General features: G+C 55.8%; 2 protein-coding genes across 7 annotated transcripts in view; one reads left to right on the forward strand and one right to left on the reverse strand.

Annotated features, from left to right (window-relative positions):
- PASK (PAS domain containing serine/threonine kinase) overlaps positions 1 to 1,095 on the reverse strand; it is a 40,561-nt gene extending 39,466 nt beyond the window's left edge. The window contains exon 1 of the mRNA XM_049712561.1: positions 844 to 1,095. The gene's annotated coding sequence lies outside the window, so the exon portion shown is untranslated. The remainder of the gene's footprint in view (positions 1 to 843) is intronic.
- Positions 11 to 20,751, forward strand: PPP1R7 (protein phosphatase 1 regulatory subunit 7). Of its 6 annotated transcripts, XM_033423756.2 has the most exons (11): positions 107 to 199; positions 2,551 to 2,612; positions 3,039 to 3,179; positions 6,403 to 6,458; positions 7,146 to 7,211; positions 7,803 to 7,933; positions 8,361 to 8,523; positions 9,974 to 10,090; positions 10,938 to 11,042; positions 14,341 to 14,427; positions 20,450 to 20,751. In XM_033423756.2, exons 2-11 carry the CDS (start codon positions 2,603 to 2,605, stop codon positions 20,624 to 20,626), a joined length of 1,053 nt encoding a protein of 350 aa, XP_033279647.1. In that variant the 5' UTR covers positions 107 to 199; positions 2,551 to 2,602; the 3' UTR covers positions 20,627 to 20,751. The 6 variants fall into 6 exon arrangements, with proteins under 6 accessions (XP_033279650.1, XP_033279654.1, XP_033279636.1 ...); XM_033423763.2 differs by lacking the exons at positions 2,551 to 2,612; positions 20,450 to 20,751 and adding an exon at positions 15,918 to 19,800 and having other exon boundaries at positions 14 to 199; XM_033423745.2 differs by lacking the exon at positions 2,551 to 2,612 and having other exon boundaries at positions 25 to 199.
- The last annotated feature ends 788 nt before the right edge of the window (positions 20,752 to 21,539 follow it).

A 21,539-nucleotide genomic window follows, 5' to 3' on the forward strand; every position in this document is an offset into this window, starting at 1 on the left:
GCCTCGCGGAAGGACTACAACTCCCATGAGGCTCTGGGGCCGCGCAAGCGTATGTGATTCCATTGGCTGGCAAAGCTCTGAGCTGGGAACCCTCATTGGCTGAGGGGCCTGAGGCGATAGATACCGGAAAGGGGAAGAGCAGCCAACATGGCGGCGGAGCGCGGCGCGGGACAGCAACAGTCGCAGGAGATGATGGAGGGTGAGCGGCCCCGCGGGGCGGCGACCGAAGGGCCCAGCGGGTGGGGGGCGGCGACCCGTACCGGCCTTGCCCGGGAGAAACGGGGCGGCCCGCCTGCGGCCGCGGCTCGGACCCCGCCGCGCGCAGCCCCTGACATCTGCCAGCCGGCAGGGCGGGGGTGGCCCTGGACCCGGGACCCCGTGCTGAGGCGGTAGCGGCCGGGAAGGCGCGGGCGGCCCGGGAGGTGCCAAACCTAGGGTCGGGGCCAGCGGCGGGGCGAGCCGGGCGCGTGGGTGGGGACTGAGGGCGCGGTGGTCCCACAGCCCTGGCGTCCGCCAGCTGGTGGGAGCCTCGCACCGAGTTCCTCAGCCAGCCCCGCGAGTCCCCAGTCCCGGGGCAGCTGACGAGGAAACAAGGCGCGCGGCTCCCTGGGACTCGCCCGAGTCGGGTCATTGGTGAACGTGGCGGGGGTGGAGAAGGGTCCTCTCGAAAGTGAATGGGTCGTGGGGAAGGGGTGACCAGGAGCCAAGAGCTGAGTTACAAAATCGACGGTTTCCTGTTTTCAAAGCGATCATAGTTCCAAAAAGACTAAATCAAACTCTTCCGCTTTGTTGAAAAAAGTATATGCGTGTTATGTGTGCATATAGTTACATACACACGCTTACCGCAGTCGGAGAGCCAGTCGTGTCTGCGAGTGCTCCCGTGCTGTTCGATCCGCTGGCCTCATGAGCGCTCCGGAAGAGCAGCCACAGTCTCCAGTGTCAAGTGCTAGGGAAGCGGGGGCGGCGAAAGAAGAGCAGGCATGTTTGTGAGTGACGGCTGCGCAGCCAAAGCCAGCTCTGAGCTGAATCGTGCAAGACAACTATAAATCAGCCGGGTTGGAGATGGGCTGAGGTCATTTCAGGTGAAGGAAGCCACACGAAGGCAGAGGGGTGTGAAGGAATGTGACCTGTTTGGAGGAGAGTTCAGCCAGGAGTGGCACAGTCCTACTGAACGAGGGAGAGTGCCGGTGAGGCTGGCAGGGGAGGTCGTGGAGGGCCTTGGTGGGGGGAGAAGCACATGAAGGGTCTTGGACTTTCAGACCATTAGGTCTTTTTACGCAGGGAAACGCCTCTTCTTATCCCCCTTCTTCCCACCCTCCCACCTATTCCCACTTCCTCTTTAGCTGTTTCTGTGTCTTGGTAAATGGCAAGTAGGAAACCCAGGCAATTCCTTCTCTCCGGCTCCCACCCATCCAATGAATCAACAAGCTCTGCTGCCCCTGCTTCCTTAATCTCTCCAAATCTTTAATACCTCTCCCGTGCCCACTGCTGATACCCTGAGCCAGTCCATAGTCCCCGCTGCCGCATAGTCACCTTATGTGCTGATCTGCTGTCCCATGCCCCTGTTTCACTTTGGCTGCCCTTCATTAGCTAAGCCCCTCCCACCCTGGGCTCCGCTGCACCAGACCATTGCCCAGTAGAACTTGCTGTCCCTTAGCCTTGACCACCTGTGCCTGGTAACAACTGATTTATCACATGTCTGCGTACGTGTCATGCACATGTTTTTGTGCCTGACAGCAGCTCTGAGATGCAGGTACTATACTAGCTCTTTCTACAGGTGAGGAGACGGAGGCTTGGAAAAGAAAATAACATGCCAAAGCTGTGTCTGTAGACAGGATGCAAACTCAGGAAGAGTCAATGGCATTCCAGAAATTTTTGGAGTCAAAGATCAGATTTGGATTTTAGAATAAGCTCAGATTCTCTAGCAATGGAGAATAGGTTAAACAGCCAGACAAGCCACCAAGAGACCAGTCAGGAGGCCAGGCAGGAGCCGAGGCCACAGGTAATGAGTAGCTGATCCAAGGCAGTTGCCAGGGCAGGGAAGAAGGAATGCGTTTGGAGGTTTTAGAGGTGGATTTCATCAGGACTTATCCAGCAGTCCTTGCCTGGGTGCTGCTTTGCTAGGCCCAGCAGGAGATACAAAGGTGAAGTAGCTGCCTTCCCCTCAAAGAGCATAACCCTTTGTAAATAAGCTGTAGTGGGAGAAAAGAGAATGCTTTCAGTGTGGTTGATGATTCCAAGTAATCCATTAGTGCTCCAGGTCTTCCACAGATTTCCAAAAGAGGTTGCAAAAAAAGTTAGGAAAAAGGGAAATTATTTGACAGTCTTGCCAAAGAATTTTTACCAGCCTGCCACATTTAATCACTGCCTGATTTGCTAATTCAAAAAATACTTATTTACCAGCCTTTCAAAACTGCGCTGGTGCCACGGTGCCCTGACATTCAGCATCAGTGACTTCGTGGGGCATTTAGCACTACTGGCTGTCTTCTCCTTTTTCTAGAGCTCCCCGCTGCCCACAGTCTGATTTGAGTTAGTCTTGATTTCTTTCAGAACGTGGGCCTGTGAACTGGGCTGGTTTTCTTGGCCAAATGGATAGTGGAGCATGGATGAAGGTATGTGGCGGGAGGGTCACATGGTCCCCTCTACGTGGACATCCAGGCCAAAAGGGAGCCAGACAGGAGGTACTTCTCTGTGTGTTACCGCTAGGGCGTTTAATCACAAACCACCCAGGCCTTCCAGAACACCTGGTAATTCTTCACGGGTTCCTTGAGGGCAGGAATAGTATGTCACTCACCTTTGTACCCCTGTGGCCTCCCTGCTGTGCCCCATTCCCATCTGCCACAGTTCCCCCCTCCACTGGATGCCTCAGGTGGTACCCGGGACATCCATGGAAAACACTCAAATGTTTGTTGAACTGAGTTCAACAAACATTTTTGAATGAAGTCTTTTTGACTTCCAACTGGATGTCAATCTGTTATATGTTCCTCAAAGGGCCCCCTAACATGGGTGTGAGTTCTTATGGATGTGTGTGGGTTCAGTTGACAGGCGGGTGGAATCGGAAGAGTCGGGCGATGAAGAAGGGAAGAAGCAGAGCAGCGGGATGGTGGCCGAGCTCAGTGCGCACAGCCTCAAGGACGGAGAGGAGCGGGGGGAAGAGGACCCAGAAGGTACCAGGCCGAGTTAAGAACCTTAAACTCACTAAGCGGGAGGAGGATGGGGCTCTGTGGCATGTGATGGGCCCCCGGGTGGCGCCTGGGTGTTTGTCTGGCTGACTCTGGAGGCCCTCGGTGGGTGGCCAGGGGCCGTGGGAGTAGGGCGCCCTCTGAGGTGCTCCCTGAGCCAGCTACACACTTACGGCGCTTGCAGGCAGGATGAACTTTTTCCTAATTCCATTGAAGGCAAATACTAACGATATTGATACTAATGTGTCATCTGAAACAGAACCAGAAGATTGTCTTATTAACCACATGTGCAGAAAGTGCGATTTGAAATAAACAGTTCGGCTAACGAGCGTGCTCTCTTTTCCTACCGTGGACATAAACTGATTCTCTCTTAGTCATTTCTGAGTTCTGTTCACCAAACTTATAGGCCTGAGGATCAACTTCTAAGTTGGTTTAGTGATTAACAACAACAAAATGAATTTAGAGATGAGAAAAGTAAGTGCTCAGCCTGTAATGGTGGGTTTTCACCCTCCCAAACTATGATCTGAGCCTTTTTTGTTTGTTTTCTTTGCTTGCTTAGAAAATCAGTTTACATTCAGAGGAGTGAGAGAAACCATAGAAACAGACATAAAGATGTCCAAGATATATTATTAGGTGAAAAGAGCAAATTCTTTACAAATGGGATGCGTGTTAAAATCCTATCTTTATTTTTAAAATGATAATAATAGAATAATAGTATGTAGTTTTACTTAAGAGAGAAAACACATCAAACTGTTGCCGGCCCCGGAGGGCCGGGGGGCAGTCTCTCTACAGCAGGCTCGAGAGGGTCTCGCACCTTCTGCATTTTCTAGGTTTATACGCAGTGTATGGGTATTTAAAGTTTTAATAGTCATGCATTACCGTTATGGTAATTAAAACAAAACGAATTTTTAAAATAACATCATGGTCTGTGCCAGTGAAGATGGTTGGTAACTATGGCAACCTAATTTTAAGGCAAAAGGAGATTACCACAAAAGTACCAGTCACATTACTTTGGAGCTTCAGAGTCGATATTCTGGAAGTGATGTGGGTGGAATAAGTACACGGGAGTGATGGGTGAAAGCTCTTCTTGCTGACTCAGTCACAGGAAGGCCAAGCGGTGGGAGTGTCACCTGCCCTCACATCTGAATGCCTGGCATGTTGACCGAGCCCTGTCATGGGCTCTCCCCTGGCTTGTGAGCACAGGCTCACTGTGACTCGCCCTAGGGTACATGGCTACAAAGTGGAGCCCCTGGACTGGACCCCGACTTGTCTAGATCCGGTGTTCTTTCTTCCAGGCTACTAGCTGGTTACAAGTCCTCTAGGAAGGTGCATTTTTATAGGTCCTTAGAGAAACCAGGACTTGCTCCTACCTGTACTTACTTAGATCTTAAGTTCAAGTAAAACAAATTCAAACGTGACAACTGGTACCATTCACTTATTTTCTATAAGTTGTTTTAAAACTTAAAACATACAGGATAGGTTTGGAAAGATGGCTGGTAACTTTGTTTCAAAGGTTAAGCTGCCATTTTGAGCACTGCCCTGTGCTGGATGTATTACAAACAGAACCCTTTAAGCCTTGTGACCATGTGTCCTGGACACCCTGCCTTTGTTGTAGCGCGCGTCTTTCGTTGCAGCTTCCTGAATTCAGGCCGTTGGCTGTGCTGTCTTTTGTAGGGGGATCGTTTGGGCATATCTCTTGGTTTTGCCCAGCTCCTTTTATTTAATTTTTGGGTTGGTTGACATCTTGTAAAGCTATGGCTGAACTAGAGTAAATGACATGGGGGTTTTTTTGTTTTTTTTTTTTGCGGTAAGCGGGCCTCTCACTGTTGTGGCCTCTCCCGTTGCGGGGCACAGGCTCCAGACGCGCAGGCTCAGCGGCCATGGCTCACGGGCCCAGCCGCTCCGCGGCATGTGGGATCCTCCTGGACCGGGGCACGAACCCGTGTCCCCTGCATCGGCAGGCGGACTCCCAACCACTGCGCCACCAGGGAAGCCCGACATGTTTTTTTAACTAGCCATTGTTGGTGGTTATGGAAAAGGCGGCGCGGTGAATTCAGCCAGTGTGAAGCCAGGACGTCTTTGTCAGGCTGGGCCTGCATCTGGCGTGCCTCTCCGAGGCCTCCAGTCCAGCCTGCGAGCTGCCCCGTGCTGGGGGCGCTGGGGGCGTGAGGCTGGGGCTGTGAGCCTGCTCAGCCGCAGGAGCATATGCAGTGTTGCCGTTGGGGAGAGGCAGCTGAAGGAAGCAGGCCGAACGGTAGTGGTGACCAGCGGTCCCTGGGGGCACAGGCCAGATAGCAGTCACCATGGAGGAGCCGCTGCCACCGAGGAGGAGCCTCTCCAAGGCAGGCGGCCCAGTTTCTTCAACAACGAATTGCAAGAACAAACGGGGACTTTATAGAAATGCCCTCTAGTTACAGTGTGTGGCCTCATTCAGATCCTAATGCATGCAGGCTGGGGAGAGCATTTAACCATTTTAGACGATGTGCTGCAGTAGGCCCAGAGCCCAGCGCGGGAGCGGTGGCCGCCCTCCTCAGGCCCCCGGACGGGAGGCCCGCTCTCCAGGGTGGACTGGCTCCTCGTCCTGCCCGGCAAGAGGGGCATGGAAATTGCTCAGCGAGGTTCTTCAATCTTGTCTGTTGAGCTGAGCGTTTTGTTTCGCTCTTTGCAGACAGACGTGTTTGTAGATGCTGGGCCACTTTCCAAAGCAGTAGAAGGCACATCCTAGAACATCTGATGTGCCCACAGCGTGATCTATATTCAAATGACCTGCTTTCTTGTCACAGACAAGAAGGGAAAGACCGGGAGGCAGGCTGCCACCAGCTACGCAGCTTCGGGCATCACCAGGAGGTGGCGGTGGGCAGCTTCCTGGCCCCTGGCTGGGGTCACTTGAGGCTCGGTCACCGTTCCCCCTCCCCCGGCTTTTCTGACAACAGCGTCAGACTGCATTTCCCTTCCTGGGAAGTTGTGCGGCACAGATGGAAGTTTGGAGGCGTTTGCTGAGTTCAGGAAACTGAGGATCTTGAAGGGTGACCATTGTCAGACAGATGTTAGCTCTGCTGCGTCATCCATGCCCTCCGGGTGTTGCCTGCTGGTTTCTCCTCTGCTTTCGAGTTGGCTCTGTGCCCCAGGCAGCCCAACCCAGCTCTCCGCGGACGCAGGGTCTGCGTCCTCCTGGAGACGGGGGGCTCTGAATGGGCTTTTCTTCTTCTTCTTGTTTCAGAAGGACAAGAGCTGCCTGTGGATATGGAAACCATTAACCTGGACAGAAATGCAGAGGTAATGCTGCCTGCTCAACCCAACCTCGGGGGGCATGGTGACAGCATTCTGACCGTCAGGGTATCTTTTACGAGCGTGCCAGATTAGCGAGTGATTTCCCTGGAAGGAGTTGTCTGAGCCTGTCTCCGTTGGCTCAGAGACCCTGTGTTCTTACTGTTTTTAATACCGGTGATTGACCTGCCATTTCTGTTTAACCAAATGAAACGCCTTTGACTCAAATTATATGGGTCAGATGATTGCATTGTATGTGGTGGGGTCCTGCCATCCCCAGCCTCTGAGAAGCACCGCGCATTAATGATCTGGGAAGGGCGGAGCCAGCCGCTGTGTCTAGGCGGCCTGTGGGGCCTCCCCTGAGCCCACAGCCGGCCGTCGGTGGGGACGCGGGACTCAGAGCATGGGCTTGTGCTCTGTGCTAAGGGGCAAAGGGGTGAGAGTAGGTTTCGCATCCCACCCGCTTGGAGGGTCAGTTTTACGTCAAGCCGCTACCCGTGGTAGCTGAACCGAGGAGCGTTTTGCAGCTCGCCTCTGAGTCCCCGCCCCCTGTCTGCGCAGACTCCGTGTAGCGCTTCTCCCTTTCTCCCCTCACCCTCGCCTCCACCCGCTGCCCGGCCTCCTCGTGGCTCCGATTCCAGGAAGCATGTCTTCAGGCGCTTGCCTGCAGCTGAGCTAGGTCTCGTCTTGTTTCAGGACGTTGATTTGAATCATTATCGCATTGGAAAAATTCAAGGGTTCGAGGTGCTGAAGAAAGTGAAGGTGAGAGGAACTCCGTCCTTGCAGGGGAGGTGACACTCCAGAGTCTGTCCCGCCCGAAGGACATAGAGAAACCCAGAACAGAGTCAGTTCTGCGCAAGTGACAGTCCTTGCAAAGGTGCCAGGCCGCACCAGGAGCTGCCGTCAGGCACCTTTCCTCCTGAGCCTGGCAGGGTTGCTAGGGCAGACGGCAGGCTGGGTGGCTCGCCCCAGGTTCAAGCGGTGGCTCGGGCATGCGGCCGCCTGCAGTGCCTCAGGTCGAAGCCCGCCTGCAGCCACACACACCCCAGCCTGTGCAGTCCTTAACTCGCTTCAGCCCAATCTGTTTTTCAGAGTTGAGCCTCTGAGGGTTCCCTCTGCTGGGACACAGCACCCCCGCTGCCCGCTGCCTCCCTCACTAAGGAGGTCTGCTCAGAATGGGGCTTGCCTCCAGCCTCCCTTGGGTGTCTGCCCGTCCTTTCCAAGGTCAGCAGCTTTCTAGAAAACGGGAAGGAAAACCACGTCCTCCCACCCGGAAGACCTGTCCTGTAACGGCGGGCGCTTTCTCCTGGCCTCCCTGTTGCCTACGTCAGCTGCCCTCTTTCTGTCCCCTAGACTCTCTGCCTCCGTCAAAATTTAATTAAGTGCATTGAGAATCTAGAGGAGCTACAGAGTCTTCGAGAGCTGGATCTTTACGACAACCAAATCAAGAAGATTGAGAACCTGGAGGGACTGACAGAGCTGGAGTGAGTCGTGAGACCCAGGGAGACAACGGAGGGGCCCGTCCAGCCTCCCCAGAGCCAGCCCTGGGCCCCAGCTCTCAGGCCCAGGGAGGCCACTTCTGCCCCAGGGTCCTGCCCTGCACCTGGCTCCAGGGGTGCGTTGGCTTGCCCACAGTCCCAGCCTGCAAATTAAACCTGTGGAGGCTTTTGGCTGGTCTCTTCAGGGAGGACATGGTCTCTGCCCTCAACACCATCCTGTGAGCCCAGAGGCATCGGGAACCTGTAGGCTGCCTCCCAGCTCTCCCGGGCCTTCTTGGGCAGCCACAGATTCTGCGCCCGCCCCCGGGTGAGGCACGGTCCCCCAGGTCGGGATGCTGCCTCTAAGTTAATTACATTCTGAGTTCTGTGTGACCTACACTCATTAAAAAATAAATGTTTTGCCTGTTCCCAGGATTCTAGATATTTCTTTTAATCTACTGAGAAACATTGAAGGAATTGATAAGTTGACACGACTGAAAAAGCTCTTCTTGGTCAACAATAAAATCAATAAAATTGAGAACGTAAGCAGCTTACATCAACTGCAGATGCTGGAGCTGGGGTCCAACCGCATCCGGGTAGGTGCGAGCGTGGCGGCTGCGTGGCCTGGACGGTGTGGGTGCAGGGTGTGCGGTCGGCTGTATTTTTCATAAGAAAAAGTGCTGACTGGAGGTCAGTATTAATAAGAGTGTGTGCCCAGGTGCAGCGGTCTAGCCTTTCTTCTGCACGTAGAGTTCACTTGCTCCCCATTCAAACCATGACATAATTCTTACCAAACCATTCCATTAGGTTCTGCCCGAGGTGAGCTGATCAGCCCCAAACACTTTGCTTTTGAATGTACTGCAGAGTGAAAGTGTCCCAAGGCAGCAGAGGGCTGGCTTGCCGGTGCCTCGCCCCACACCAGGGCCGTAGGAAGGAGCACGCAGCCTGGTACTCGGCTGGCCTGTCCTCCCCTGCTGAGCGGCTGGGGGCAGGGGTTTCGGAGCACTTCTTCCCCTCCCTCCGTGTCGCAAGTGACCCTCTGTCCAACTTTTGGAAGCTCGTAGCACACGGTCATCCCAGGTTGGCCCTCATGAGCTGGACAGGATGCAAACCAAAGAGAGTGGTTCTGGCAAAGGGCCTCTCATGACGATGGTGGTGATACGGCTGAAAATAGCAAAGCAGCACACTTAAAACTAGACAGTGGCCCAGATGTCAGCATTTTATCAAGTATTTCTCTATGGAATCTTCCAAGAGAAAGGTGGCTCGTCACAAATTGATGCAGGTGTAGCAGCTAAGGATGCCTTGCCTCTGAATCCTCACCCTCGTAGACTGCCCCCAGCCACATCTTGCTGTGAAGGGCCAGACAAGATGCTCGGTCTGCACTTGCTTGACGCCCCACTGTGTTCCCGTGCACATAGTCTGGTCATTTAGTGCTGAAGAAGCCAGTCGTTAACCTGTTCTGGGAGAGCAGTGAACTCAGAGGAGGCGGCGGCCTGAGGCCTGGTCAGTTTGCGTTGATTAAGCCGGCTGCTACCCGAGGCGCTGCGGGAGATCCATCTCCAGCTGAATGGCGGAGCACCGGCATGGAGCAAGGAGAAGCAAGGAAGCAGGTGGCAGAAACAGGAAGAGGGGCGGAGAGTCAGGGAATGGGGGCACCTGCTCTAGGAATCCCGTAGGGCATCCCAAGCCCAGAGCTCCCAGCTTCTGTCTCTTGTGGAATGCATTTTAACAAACCCTACATAGAGTCACGTAATAATGTGGCAACTCGGAATTTTAGGACTTGAGGGACCTGAGAAGTCCCGAGAGCTCCAGGGCTCTGTGGAAACTCGAGGTCCGGGAGTGAGCCCAAGTAAGGGGGGGCCTTGACGCCTCGCTCCCACCCCCACCTTTTCTGTGTTCTTATGTTGTGCTTTCACGTGAGGTTGCATGGGAAATTTTCCAGAGTGGAGAAGCACCTGCCCGACGCCCCGGGCAGCTCTCTCTCCTTGCCCAGAGATCTTTCTCTTCCCCGGGTAGCTAAGCGCTGCCCTGTCCTGATTTTCACAGGCAATTGAAAATATTGACACGTTAACCAGCCTGGAGAGTTTGTTTTTGGGGAAAAACAAGATCACTAAGCTTCAGAACCTGGACGCACTCACCAACCTGACAGTCCTCAGCATGCAGGTACTGACCGCCCTACCCCCCCCCCGCCCCTGCCGCCCCCGTCCTGCAGGCCCAGGGCCCAGGCTTTGATGGGCTCTCTGTTTCACCGGCAGGGAGCGACTGAGACATTATACTTCACTGACCTTAGTCGTGCGTGACGCATGCTGGACCACAGTTTCATTCTCTAAGCATCACGCTCCTTTTCCTAGTAAAAGTTCGAGCTGGTTTTTAGCCAGAGGGTCTCTTCAGAAGGTGGAGCTCGTTCCAAAACCTGCTGGGCTCCACGGTGGGAGCGGCCCTCCCGCGTCCATGCGGAGGGCATGCGGCCTGGCTCAGGGGTTGGGAAGCACGTGGCTGCGCCTCAGCTCCTGTTCCTTTTTGTCAGAAGCAGGCAAGTGGCACCAGGCCCTTGAGGCAGGATGTGGCGGGGTGCTCTGAGGACAGGACCTCAGCGTGGCAGGTCCCCTAAAACCACAGGTGCCTTTTGGAAAGCAGACGTTCCGCAGACTTCTTTAAGAAGAGGGCGTTAGGCTTTATTTTGAGTTATAGTAGTTGCTGAAAGAAATGAGAACTGATTTTATTTTAAACTATTCTGTGATTCTGACATTTTTGAATTACTAAATTGAGGTAGACCTTCCCCAAGTAGATGAAAAGTGAGTGCTTTGCATAAAAGCCTTTAACCCCGCGTATGAGCTTTAGCCCAGTACAGCAGACCCAAGATTTCGGTCTTCCTTTTCTGTGTGTGTGAGTCCCATTCTTGCAGCTGTATCCGGATGCCCCGCTGTCAGGCACCCACGGTAAGCAGCCCCACTTCCCACAAGCCACGCAGCTTCGCGCGTCCTTGCTGCTCTGACTCTCTCTCTTGCAGGGCAACCGGCTGACCAAGATCGAGGGCCTGCAGAGCCTGGTGAACCTACGGGAGCTCTATCTCAGCCACAACGGCATCGAGGTCATCGAGGGCCTGGACAACAACGTAAGCCCGCCGGCCGCCTGTGGGGCAGTGGGGTCATGGGGTGTCCGACAGGCAGGCAGCACACACCAGCCTCTGGGGGGCTCTCGAGGGGACTCGCTGCCTCTGGTCTGTCCTAGTGACCTTTCCATCCCTCCTCACGCTGGGAAACACAGACGCAGGCGGTATCTGCTCAGCCCTGAGCGGGCGCTGAGCTGAGCTGTGTGTCGCGGGGGTAGATTCACTGCATGGCCCTGTAGGCGTTGGGGAAGATTTTTAAAAAGTAAACCCCAGGGACTCCCCCGGCCGTCCAGTGGTTAGGACTCTGCGCCTCCTGTGCAGGGGACGCAGGTTCAGTCCCTGCTCGGGGAACTAAGATCCCACATGCCGCGGGGCACGGCCAAAAATAAATTAAAGTTAAGAAAAAAGTAAACCCCGGCTGCTCCTAGGTGTCCCTGTCCCACGGAGGGCTAGTGGGCGCAGCAGCCACCCCCTCTTCCCGCTCCGGGCCCCACTACCCAGCCCGCGGGGCCAGCAGCGCCCCCCCAGCCCAGATCCTGCACAGTCTCACTCCCTCCCGCCCACCCCTCAGCAGCCCTGCCCGCCCAGCGCAGGACAGCCTTAGGGGCGCTGGGCAGGGAGGGGTAGCGCTGGCCCTGAGCCCCCAGGAAGCCCCTGCGCCCCTCAGCTGCCTGCAGGCAAACCTGCTTTTCCTCAGTACAGTATTCAAGACAAATAAAATACTTTTACTCTTTCAATTTTACTGGGTTTTTTTTCCTGTTTTGTTGACTTGCCAGCAAGTGTAACCAGATTGGTCACTTCTGTTGTTGTAAACACAGCGTTTCAATCTTCGTCAAGTCTCCTTTGGGCTTTGCGCCTCAGCCCCGGGCCTAGCCACCATTAGTAACGTTTTCAGGGGAAATCCACGTTCTGAATTTCATTTCACCAACATCTACATACAAAATTTTAGAAAAGCTAGAATTTGCCTACAGTGAGTCTGGTCGCCTTTCCCTGCCTTCCAATCAAACTGAGAGTTTACAGAGCTGGTGTGTAAACTGGGTGCACACTCGGCCGGTGCAGAATGGGACCCTGAGGCTAAGCTGAGAGGTGCGGCCGTGCGGAGGCCATGCGATTGGAGCCGGGCGGTGCCCCCTCTGCTCCTTGGCCTCCCCCGCCGGTCCCCACGGTCAGCGGAGGGTCCACGCAGGAGAGGGCGTGGCAGCGGTGTGGCCCAAAAGAGCAGCGGGGTCCCAGGCGCACAGGACGGGGCAAGAGCTTAGGACTGTCCCAGTAGGAGCGCTGCGCCTCGGTCTGGGGTCAGCACCGCACCCTTCTGGGGCCTCTGCAACAAAACAGAAAAATAGCAGCTGTGGCTTTAAAGGTAGTCGTTGTGCGATTCTTGTAATCAAATGAGACAGGCTTTCCTCTGAGACCTTTGTTCAACTAGAGATCAAATATTCACCTATACTTTCTTCTAAGCTTTATCTCTTAATTTATCTGGGATTTACCTTTGTGGTGTGAGATCAGGCAGTAAGTATCCTTTTCCCAAATGGCAGATCCACCATCTTGACACCACAGCTGAGTCCTCCCCCACTGCTGCCTCTGTTTGCCCCTCTGTGTGCTGGGTCGTCTTCCTGTGGGTCTAGCGGGGTAATCTCTCCTGTGCGTGCTCTCCCCACCCTGTCCCCTTCCTTTTTTTTTTTAAAAGCAATTCTTACTGGTTTGCTTTTGAATGAGCTTTCAAAACACTGTCCAGCTCCCCAGGAAAACACGAGGTAGTATTGAGCCCATGACGGAATCCTTGTTCCTGGACGTTTGGGGCCAGTTCTGGCAGCCGGGTGCCCCTGGTGCTGAGCCCTTCTGCTGGGGCTGCACAAGGGTCACATCCTGCCGCGGGCCGCACATGCTTTAGCTTGGCCGGTTCCTGCGCTGACACATCCCACGCCGCCCAGCACCGCAGAGCAGGGGGCAGCGGGCCTGCCCTGGCCCCGCCCTGCTGCCCACGGTGGCCCCCTTCTGCAGAGTTCTCCCGAGTCCCTGTTTGCTCTGAAAGTCGCCGAGCCCCGCAGGCAGGCGCCTCCTAGCCCCCTGTAGTCACCCAACTATCTGAGCGGACACCAGGAGCCCAACAGAAGCCAGTGGAAGGGCTCCTCACCCGGCCCAGACGGCACAGGACACTGTGCCCGGCCCTCAAGGAGTCAGAGGCCAGGGCCGGAGCGCTTCTGGGTTGGCAGGGCTTCTGGCTGCCTGCTCGTGTGTGCGTTTGTGGGCTTTGTTTTTATTTTATTGAGAGTTTTTTTTTAACTTTCCCTTAAAACTTGGTATTTGGAGTCAGAATCCCAGGAACACAGTAGAAAATGTAAGAAGGCAACCCGCAATCAGAAACGAGCAGAGAGGAAGAGAGTGTATTGTCGGGGGCTGTCAACCAGCTTGTAATGTTTCCCTTTTGATTTTAGAAAAACTTGCCAATTGGTGTGGTTAAACGTACTTCAGGAAGCAGTGCAAGCTTTTAAAGGCTTCGTTTTCACTACAATCTTATTCTGTGAAATCCTGAAACTCTGTGAACTTTAAAAAAAAAATTCCTCGGGCTTAGCTGATGTGTGCTGGGAAGTAGGTGTCTGCTGGACATTTCTGGAATAGAGGGTCGAGCACAGCGTCTCCACGAGACAGTGCGATGCCTGCCCCGCAACGGGCGAGCCCCAGATGCTGTCCCCAGTGGGGCTGAGCCCCCTCTTTCTTCTCTCCCATCAGCTGTAAATTCCAGGCCAGTGGCCACCCGCTGTCCCTCAGTGCCCAGGCGTTCCTCTCCGCCCTTCCTCCTGTGCTGGAAGGAGGGCCCCTTCACCCCCGCCAAGCCCCAGGTTCCTCAGCCCTGAAAGAAGAGGAAACACTGTTCTAAGGATCAGTTGGAATTGTATGTTTCCTTGGGTTGAGCACTAAATAGATGCTGCTGCAACTGTTACCCCCTCTTCAGAGCCCCGGCCTCGTGTTAGCTGCCCTTCCCGGGACGAGGCGTGTCGCTGGGGTCCTTGCGGGCCAGGATCTGGGAGCCTGGGGCTTGGAATCTGAAGGAACTAGTTCCAGACCCCAATGGTGAGAGCGCAGTGAGGCAGTCGTGAGGATTCTGTGTCTTCGGCCTGGTCTGGGGGTGGGCGGGGAGGCTGCAGGAGGTGGGCAGTGCTGTCCCCCTGCTAGCGCACTCCCGTCCTGGGAGGGCAGCTCGCCTCATGGCGCTAAGCTCAGCGCCCAACGCTGTGTGCATGGTCGCGCGCTCGTTGTTGATCTGAGGTAATCCAGGAAAAATTTTATTTCCTTATTTTAGAACAAACTCACGATGTTGGACATTGCGTCAAATAGAATCAAAAAGATTGAAAATGTCAGCCATCTAACAGAGCTGCAGGAATTCTGGGTAAGTTTAATACACAAGGGGTTGATGACACTTCAGCTGCACTGGTCCTGCCGAGTGAGGTACCGTTTACTCCAGCCCTGGAGGCTGTGGCGTGGAATGGGACTGTGGGCAGGGCTGTAGGACTTCGGCACCCACGCGGGATCTCGGGCCCCGCCACGCCCCAGATGTAGACCAAACCAAAATGGGCATTTTAGAAGATTCTGGGTGACTGCGGTCACATGAAAGTGTGAGGAGCCCTGCACAGTGTACGGTTAGACCCGAGGATTGCCACATGACTGAAGGGCTTCCAGACCCAGCCAAGGGGCCAGTGCACCCAGCACGGGGGTGTACCGGCACCGCGGAAGGAGGTGTCGCATGGGCTTCTGCTGTCAGTCGTCCCAGAATGTGCCTTGTGTTTGCCTCATGGTGACAGTGTTGTCTCGGGAGCAGTGTCACCGAGCCCAGAGGAGGAGAAACAGGGCATGAGATGTCTCGAGACTCCTCTGAGGGGGTGGCAGGATGACCCCCAAGCTGAAGTCCTCAGTGTCAGGGTTCCACACGGTGTCCTCCTGAAGCACGTTTGTTGCCTGGTGGCCCCTGCAGGCGCCACCACACGCTCCACCCGGTGACTGCCGTCTGCAAAGTGAGCGTCGTCCGGATGCGCTCAGTCTGATCCAAGATTCGTGCTGCGTCTAAGGCGTGCTTCTTCCTTGTCTAGCCATCCTGCTGACCCTGCTTGTGTCCTGTGTGCTTTCCTTTCCTCATCTTAAAAGATCGTCCCGGTTTCCCGAGAGCACAGGTGGCCTGCTGTGAGCATGTCCCTTGCCCCTCAGCGGTAGCACTGAGTCTTGGGCGTTGTCAGCACGTGACACCAGAGCAAGTCTGGGAAGACCGGAACCAGCCTTCGAGAGGCTGGGGGAGCCGAGCGAGCCACCGTGAGCCGGGGGTCTGGTGTACAGCCCACCCCCGGAGGCAGGTGTGGCTAGTGGTAAGCCGGTTGCATTGGAGCGAAGGGATTTGGCTCCGAAGAGGCCAGGGAACCACACAGAGGAACCGCACAACCAGAAGAGGGGTCCAGAGATGGAGGCTGGGGCTAGGCCAGCACCCAGGGCGCCCAGCAGGGAGACGGCGCTAGGTGTGCCCCCACCCCCCGCAAGGTGCTGATATTCACGCCGTGTGTAACCCCTCCCCGTGAGTGTGTGTTGACCTTAGTGACTCACTTCCAGCCAACAGAATGCAGCAGAAAACAGGATTCCACCCCCGTGACGGGGTGATGAAAAGACTGGCTTGTCTCCTAGGGGCTCTCCCTTGCTCTCTCCTGAACCCCAGCTTTGTGTGAAGTAACAGACACCTTCTTTGATGCCAGCAACATACAAGGCACGCGTCCCCTCTGTTGAAGTGATTCTGTTGTGTGAGAAATGTATCTTGGGAATTCTCCCACACTTCAGTTTTGTTTAAAATGTTATTGAATTTGAGAGGAAGTAAATGTAAATTTTCTATATAAACATTAGCCACCAAAGACCATTGTGATGGGAAATGCATGCATCCTATGAAGTTTGGGTCTTGAAAACCACGAGATAGTCTGCTGGGGAATGTCAGCCAGGGTGATGTTCTGTAGCGGAATTCCAGTCTGGGATTCAGGCAGGCTCATCACCAGACTCTAAAACCGTGGACGAGCAGGGTGTTCGCACATGTGCCAAGTGTCGCCCCGCCGAGAGTTTGCTGATTGCAAAGGGGAGACGCGTTCCCCAGAGTCATCTGGGCGCCACCAGTGTGTCCACAGGATCAGACTTATCCCCGGTAGTGGGACAGCCTCATGCCTTGTGTCCCCCGATGTGCTTCATGTATGAAGTGTGCTCACCAGGAATGTTTAGTGTGATGTAACCAAGCATGTAGACCTAACTTCCAGTTGTCAGGAAGTAGAGGGTCCGGGAGAACGAGCTAGGTGACACCGCGGGAAGCAGGCGGCTGAATCCAGAACAAGGGTCCTTCTACACGACAAGTAGCTGGGTGTCTTTAAAGGTCGACTTCATATAACAGAAAAAAAATGAGAGGAGGAAGTGGGAAACATTCTAGATGGAAAAAACTAAAAAGTGCACCTTCTGGGAGACTCTTTAAGAAGACGGGCGTACCTGGGAGGTCACACTCACATCACACCTTGCTCCTTTACATCTCAGTTGTGCAGAACTTGAAAAAAGAGACATAAAGGCCTTTTTTTTTTTTTTTCCCTCAATGAGGCTTCCAGAGAGCCTGGAATTTCTGTGGAGACAATACAGGTGAATGGTCTTGAGTTCCATTTTGGAAAAATACAAAGAGAAGAATCTCCGGGGACTTCCCCGGTGGCACAGTGGTTAAGAATCCGCCAGCCAATGCAGGGGACACGGGTTCAAGCCCTGGTCTGGGAAGATGCCACATGCCGCGGAGCACCTAAGCCCATGCGCCACAACTACTGAGCCTATGCTAGATCTAGAGCCCGTGAGCCACAACTACTGAGCCCACACACCACAACTACTTGAAGCCCATGCGCCTAGAGCCCATGCTCCACAACAAGAGAAGCCACCGCAATGAGAAGCCCACACGCCACAACAAAGAGTAGCCCCTGCTCGCCACAACTAGAGAAAGCCCCAGCGCAGCAACGAAGACCCAACGCAGCCAAAAATAAATAAATGTATTTAAAAAAGAAAAGAATCTCTGAAAGTTACCTATGTCAAAGACATCCTTTACAATGTGCCATTGGTGGTGAGTAAAACTCCCAGGTCCACATTCGCTAAATCCTAGAGAAAACTGCCCTGTGGCTGGCTGTACTGTGGAATACCCTCAACCATAAGACCTGGGGTTTATAAAGACGGTAAGCGCACCAGCGGGGACTAACAGGACGGTGGCATTGGAAATGCCGTGACGTGTGACACAGGAAGCACACAGTGTGTGTCAGCCACAAACGACTCTGTTGAGAAAGACGAGGAGATGGCGGCCCTGCCGGAGCGTCAGCCGCCAGCGGAGTGGGAGACGGTTTCTAAGTAGATTCTGCTGCAAAAAGACCTCACTTCTCCTAAGCAATGTAACATTGCTACTTTTATTAAATGAATGTGCTGTTCGCACGTTGCAAGTTAAAAGTGCTTAAGGCATGCGTGTCTTTTTCGTGACTCTCCACTGCAGCGGCCTCTTTCTGGTAACCGAGCAGCTGCGGCCACCGCCACGGGGGATATTGCTTCCCTCTGGCTCTGGTTTTGCACACTTTGCGTTGGCCACATGGGCAGCTCATGTTGTACGAGAGGAGCGTCGTAGACTAACGCTTAACAGAGTACTGCTTAAGGCTTTATCCTGGGACAGCTCTTCTCCCTTTGCGGTGGAGGCACCTCGAGTCCTGCTCTGAGTTCCGGGTCCCCGTGGCTCCGTGCTGAGAAGCAGGCTTCGGGCCCTCCACAAGGCCGGCCTCTGGGATTTGGAAATCTGGCTTTCCCAAAGCACGGGGCACACTAGGCCCACGTGGAGTTCTGTGAAAATAGCGTTCCTTAAACAGGCGAGTCTGAGAAACCCTGCATTGTATACCCTCTGGGAGAATCGAGGAGAAGCTCTGTGGGAGATTCATAACGTGCAGTGAGTTATTAAAGACAAGACTGGCTGTGACAGTGGAACTGGCGCCAGAGTCGCCCTCCCACCATGAACCGACCCCAAGGCCCGAGGCTGCTCCGTCCGCGCAGCGCACAGCAGGCAGCAGCAGGCCGCAGGCCCTGAGAACGGGGATGACACAGTGAGCCCTGGGCTGCCCTGCTCTGCCTAGGACCAGCTTCCTAAGCGGAACACTGCAGTTCTGTGGAGCTGAAGACGCAGAGGTCAAAGTTCATGGCAGCTGGACTCTTCAGGACAGGGTGTTGGAGAGAGGGGATAGCTGTGCAGAGGAGGGCCCCGGAAGTCCACGTGGGGGTTGCCTGCCAGGCTGTGGCTGAGCGGTGGGCAGTCTGGGCACGAGACCACCCCTCTCGCGGCTCACCCACTAGCTCTGCTGGAGGAGAGCAGAGCTGGGGGACGATGGAGCTCCAGCCCTGCCCAGGTGGGGGTCTCACCAGCACCCTTGACATCCAGCTAGACACCAAACGGGCCAGGCCTTAGGGGTAGGTGCCGCAGGCTCAGCTACGACGCCCTCCAGCCCCCTAGAAGCAGGCTGCAGCGGTGTGTCCAGAGGAGGCTGCGCTCGGAGCTTCCCACCAGGAAGGGCCTGGGGACCCTGAGAGGGTCCTGGCCTCCTGGAGACCCGCCCTGAAGGAGTGTGGAACCGAGCCTGTGGCCACCTCTACACCGCCTTAGCCCCGACGTCCAGCGTTCAATCCAAAATCACTAGGTGTACAACAGGAAAATGTGATCTGTACTCAAGGAAGTCGTCCTAAGAAACCGAGCCTAGGTTTTCAGTCACCGTTTGTGAACGTAGCCCTGGACCTGGAGGTGGCTTGCGGTGTCTTGGTCCTCACTCCCACCTCCAGGCTGCTCTCACCTTCCCCCCGAAGACCCCCACCACACAGCCGCTCTGCAGCGTGGCCGTCATCCTCTCCCTCCCTGGAGACCCTGGTGCTGCGGCAAAACTGGGCCCTTCTCTCGAGACTTAATCCAGTGCCTGGTCAGTGCTCGAAGCCTCTGCAGTGTCCCCACCAAGTGGCAGTGGATGGGCCGTCAAGGGCCTCGGCTTCTTCACCTCCCACACATGGACAGATGTCATACCTTCTCTGAGTGGGGCTGCTGCCGTGTGACCTCGGCCACCCCGCTTCTGCCCTCGCAGGTTCCGAGGGAACAGGTCTGCCCTTCCCACCACCATGTGCATGGCGGGCCCCGGGCCTGGTGTCTCTTGAAGCGTGATTTCTAGAACCAGGTGTGGCCGGAGCCAGGGGCTGAGGGCAGCAGGTGCGGGGCATGCACTCAGGGCAGCTTCCCCGCCCACCCTGCACACCCAGCCCTGTCACCTGTCAGCTCACGGGCGGCGACGCGCTGGAGCCTCTGCCGTGCACCTCTCTTCCCAGTGCTATGGTCAGCATGAGGTCAGCCACAGAAGCTGGCAGACACGACACGTCGGGGCTCTTCAGCTTTCCTGGGAGCCGGTTACTGAGCGTTTGCTGGCACAGCACAGCCGGGAGCCATGACGGTGATGTCCCCGCGGGTGCCGCCTGAGCCCCCTGCCCTCGCCCTTCACTCCGGCCATCCAGGGCACGTCTCACGTTCACAGAGGCAGTTCTCTAGTTTGTGTTCACTTGGCCGTCTGCCGTATTCTTTGGAAACTGAAGACTGGTCTCTTGGAGCCCCAGCAGAAGGGCCACGACATCCACGTGACAGGCATGGACCAAGCTGGGTGACGGGTGCTCCAACCCAGAGGCCCTACGTGCCCTCACCTTGATGGTGGTTTGAAAAGTGAGAGGTCTCCCCACCCACCAACCCCAGCCCCGCGGGCCTCAGCAGAGCCGGGACGGGGCCTCCTGACCTGCTCTGAGCCCGTCCTCCTGACGTGGCGCGTCCTGGACGGGATCAGCCGTGGTGCGGCATTTCCGCCACAGAGGCGGGCGGTGGGTGTCCCGGGGGTGCACGCCATCAAGGCCCCTCGTGCCCTGAGTGTCCGGCGAGCGACCTCTGGTCTGTTGTCCGTGTTGCCATCAGAGCGCATAGTCAGGCCTTGGGGACAATGGCCGAGGATGGTTTGTAGGAAATACAGCCGAACCGGCTGCAGCACTTTGCCTGGAGACGGGGTGGGGTGGGGTGGGGTGGGGTTGCTCCGTTTCCCCTCTGCTGAACTGAACATGGATTTGCCCCTGTCGTGGCACCGTGTCCAGGTTCATCCCATATGGGACGCAGCCCGGCCAGGATGTGCCGTGATGGATGGAAGGCCCTGTGAGGTGCTGGTCACCCCTCTTTTGAGCGGGGGCCTCGTGCCCCACGTGGGGAGGCTGGGGGGCCGGGTTGGTATGACCTGAAGGGGCAGGGCAGGGCTGTCGTGTTCTGAAGGGGGGCGCGGTGCGGGGCTGTAGCACCCTAAGGCTTCTCCGATGTGCGCGTGTTCCCCCAGATGAACGACAACCTCCTGGACTGCTGGAGTGACCTGGACGAGCTCAAGGGCGCCAAGAGCCTGGAGACTGTGTACCTGGAGCGGAACCCCCTGCAGAAGGACCCCCAGTACCGGCGGAAGATCATGCTGGCCCTCCCCACCGTGCGGCAGATCGATGCCACCTTCGTCAGGTTCTGAAGCTCCCGGCCCCTCTCTTCCAAGAGCCTCCCAGCCACGGTTTTTAGTCCACCCGTTGCTCCTAAATCATCGCTCTATCAACAACGGTCACAAACCCAATGGCAATAAAAAGGCACTGAGTGAAAGCTGCCGTGTGCGGTGCCGCTCGCCACCTGGACACCAGTGCTGTCACCTCCGGCCAGTCCGCATTCCGAGTTAGTGGCCCACAGCCCCGCGCCACCCGTGGTGCTGCTCGCGACCGTCTCCGTTTCCTCCTCTCAGAGGGAGGTCACAGCCCGCCTGAGAGGGTGAAACAGCAGGTCTGGGAGCGCGTGCCGGGGGGGCGTCCGGGCCATCCAGGGGCCCTCGGGCCTGTCAGCCCAGAGCTTCGTAGCCTCCTAGACCAGTTGATGCCAATTTTATCTTATATATTAAAAAACAAACCTGCAGGCAAAGGATGACTCAGCCCTGTGTGCCGTGACCCCCAGCGCTCTCTTAAAGAGCAGTGGCCGCCCGCCAGGCCCTGCTGGCTGCCTTCTGGGCCCGCCCGTTGGTCCCCCGCAGCCCTCGGGGTAGGAGGGGCCGCCTCCCGCGCACACTGTGCTGTGCCGCTGGCGGGTCTGAGCCCACCTGAGTCTCTCTGCAAGGACTGTTTCTAGAGAGCTGCCCTCATGGCTGCTCGAATGCTGCTTCCCCTTCTTACCCCACCGTTGTGTTGGCTTGTTCTTTACGAAACTTACATTGACACTCACCCTTATTCTTTACAAAACTTACATTGACCCTCACCCTGAATGCTACAAGGACCTTGTCATTTCTTGTGGCCCTGGATTTTCCCTTCTGCAGAATGAGGACCAACTGTCAGGGTCCCTAGGGTTCCTCCTTCTTCCAAGACCCAAGCTGCGCTGTCCAGTGTGGGCCCCCTCGTGCCACACGT

The sequence above is a fragment of the Orcinus orca genome, chromosome 7 (genome assembly GCF_937001465.1).
Source record: "Orcinus orca chromosome 7, mOrcOrc1.1, whole genome shotgun sequence".
Taxonomy (NCBI): domain Eukaryota; kingdom Metazoa; phylum Chordata; class Mammalia; order Artiodactyla; family Delphinidae; genus Orcinus; species Orcinus orca.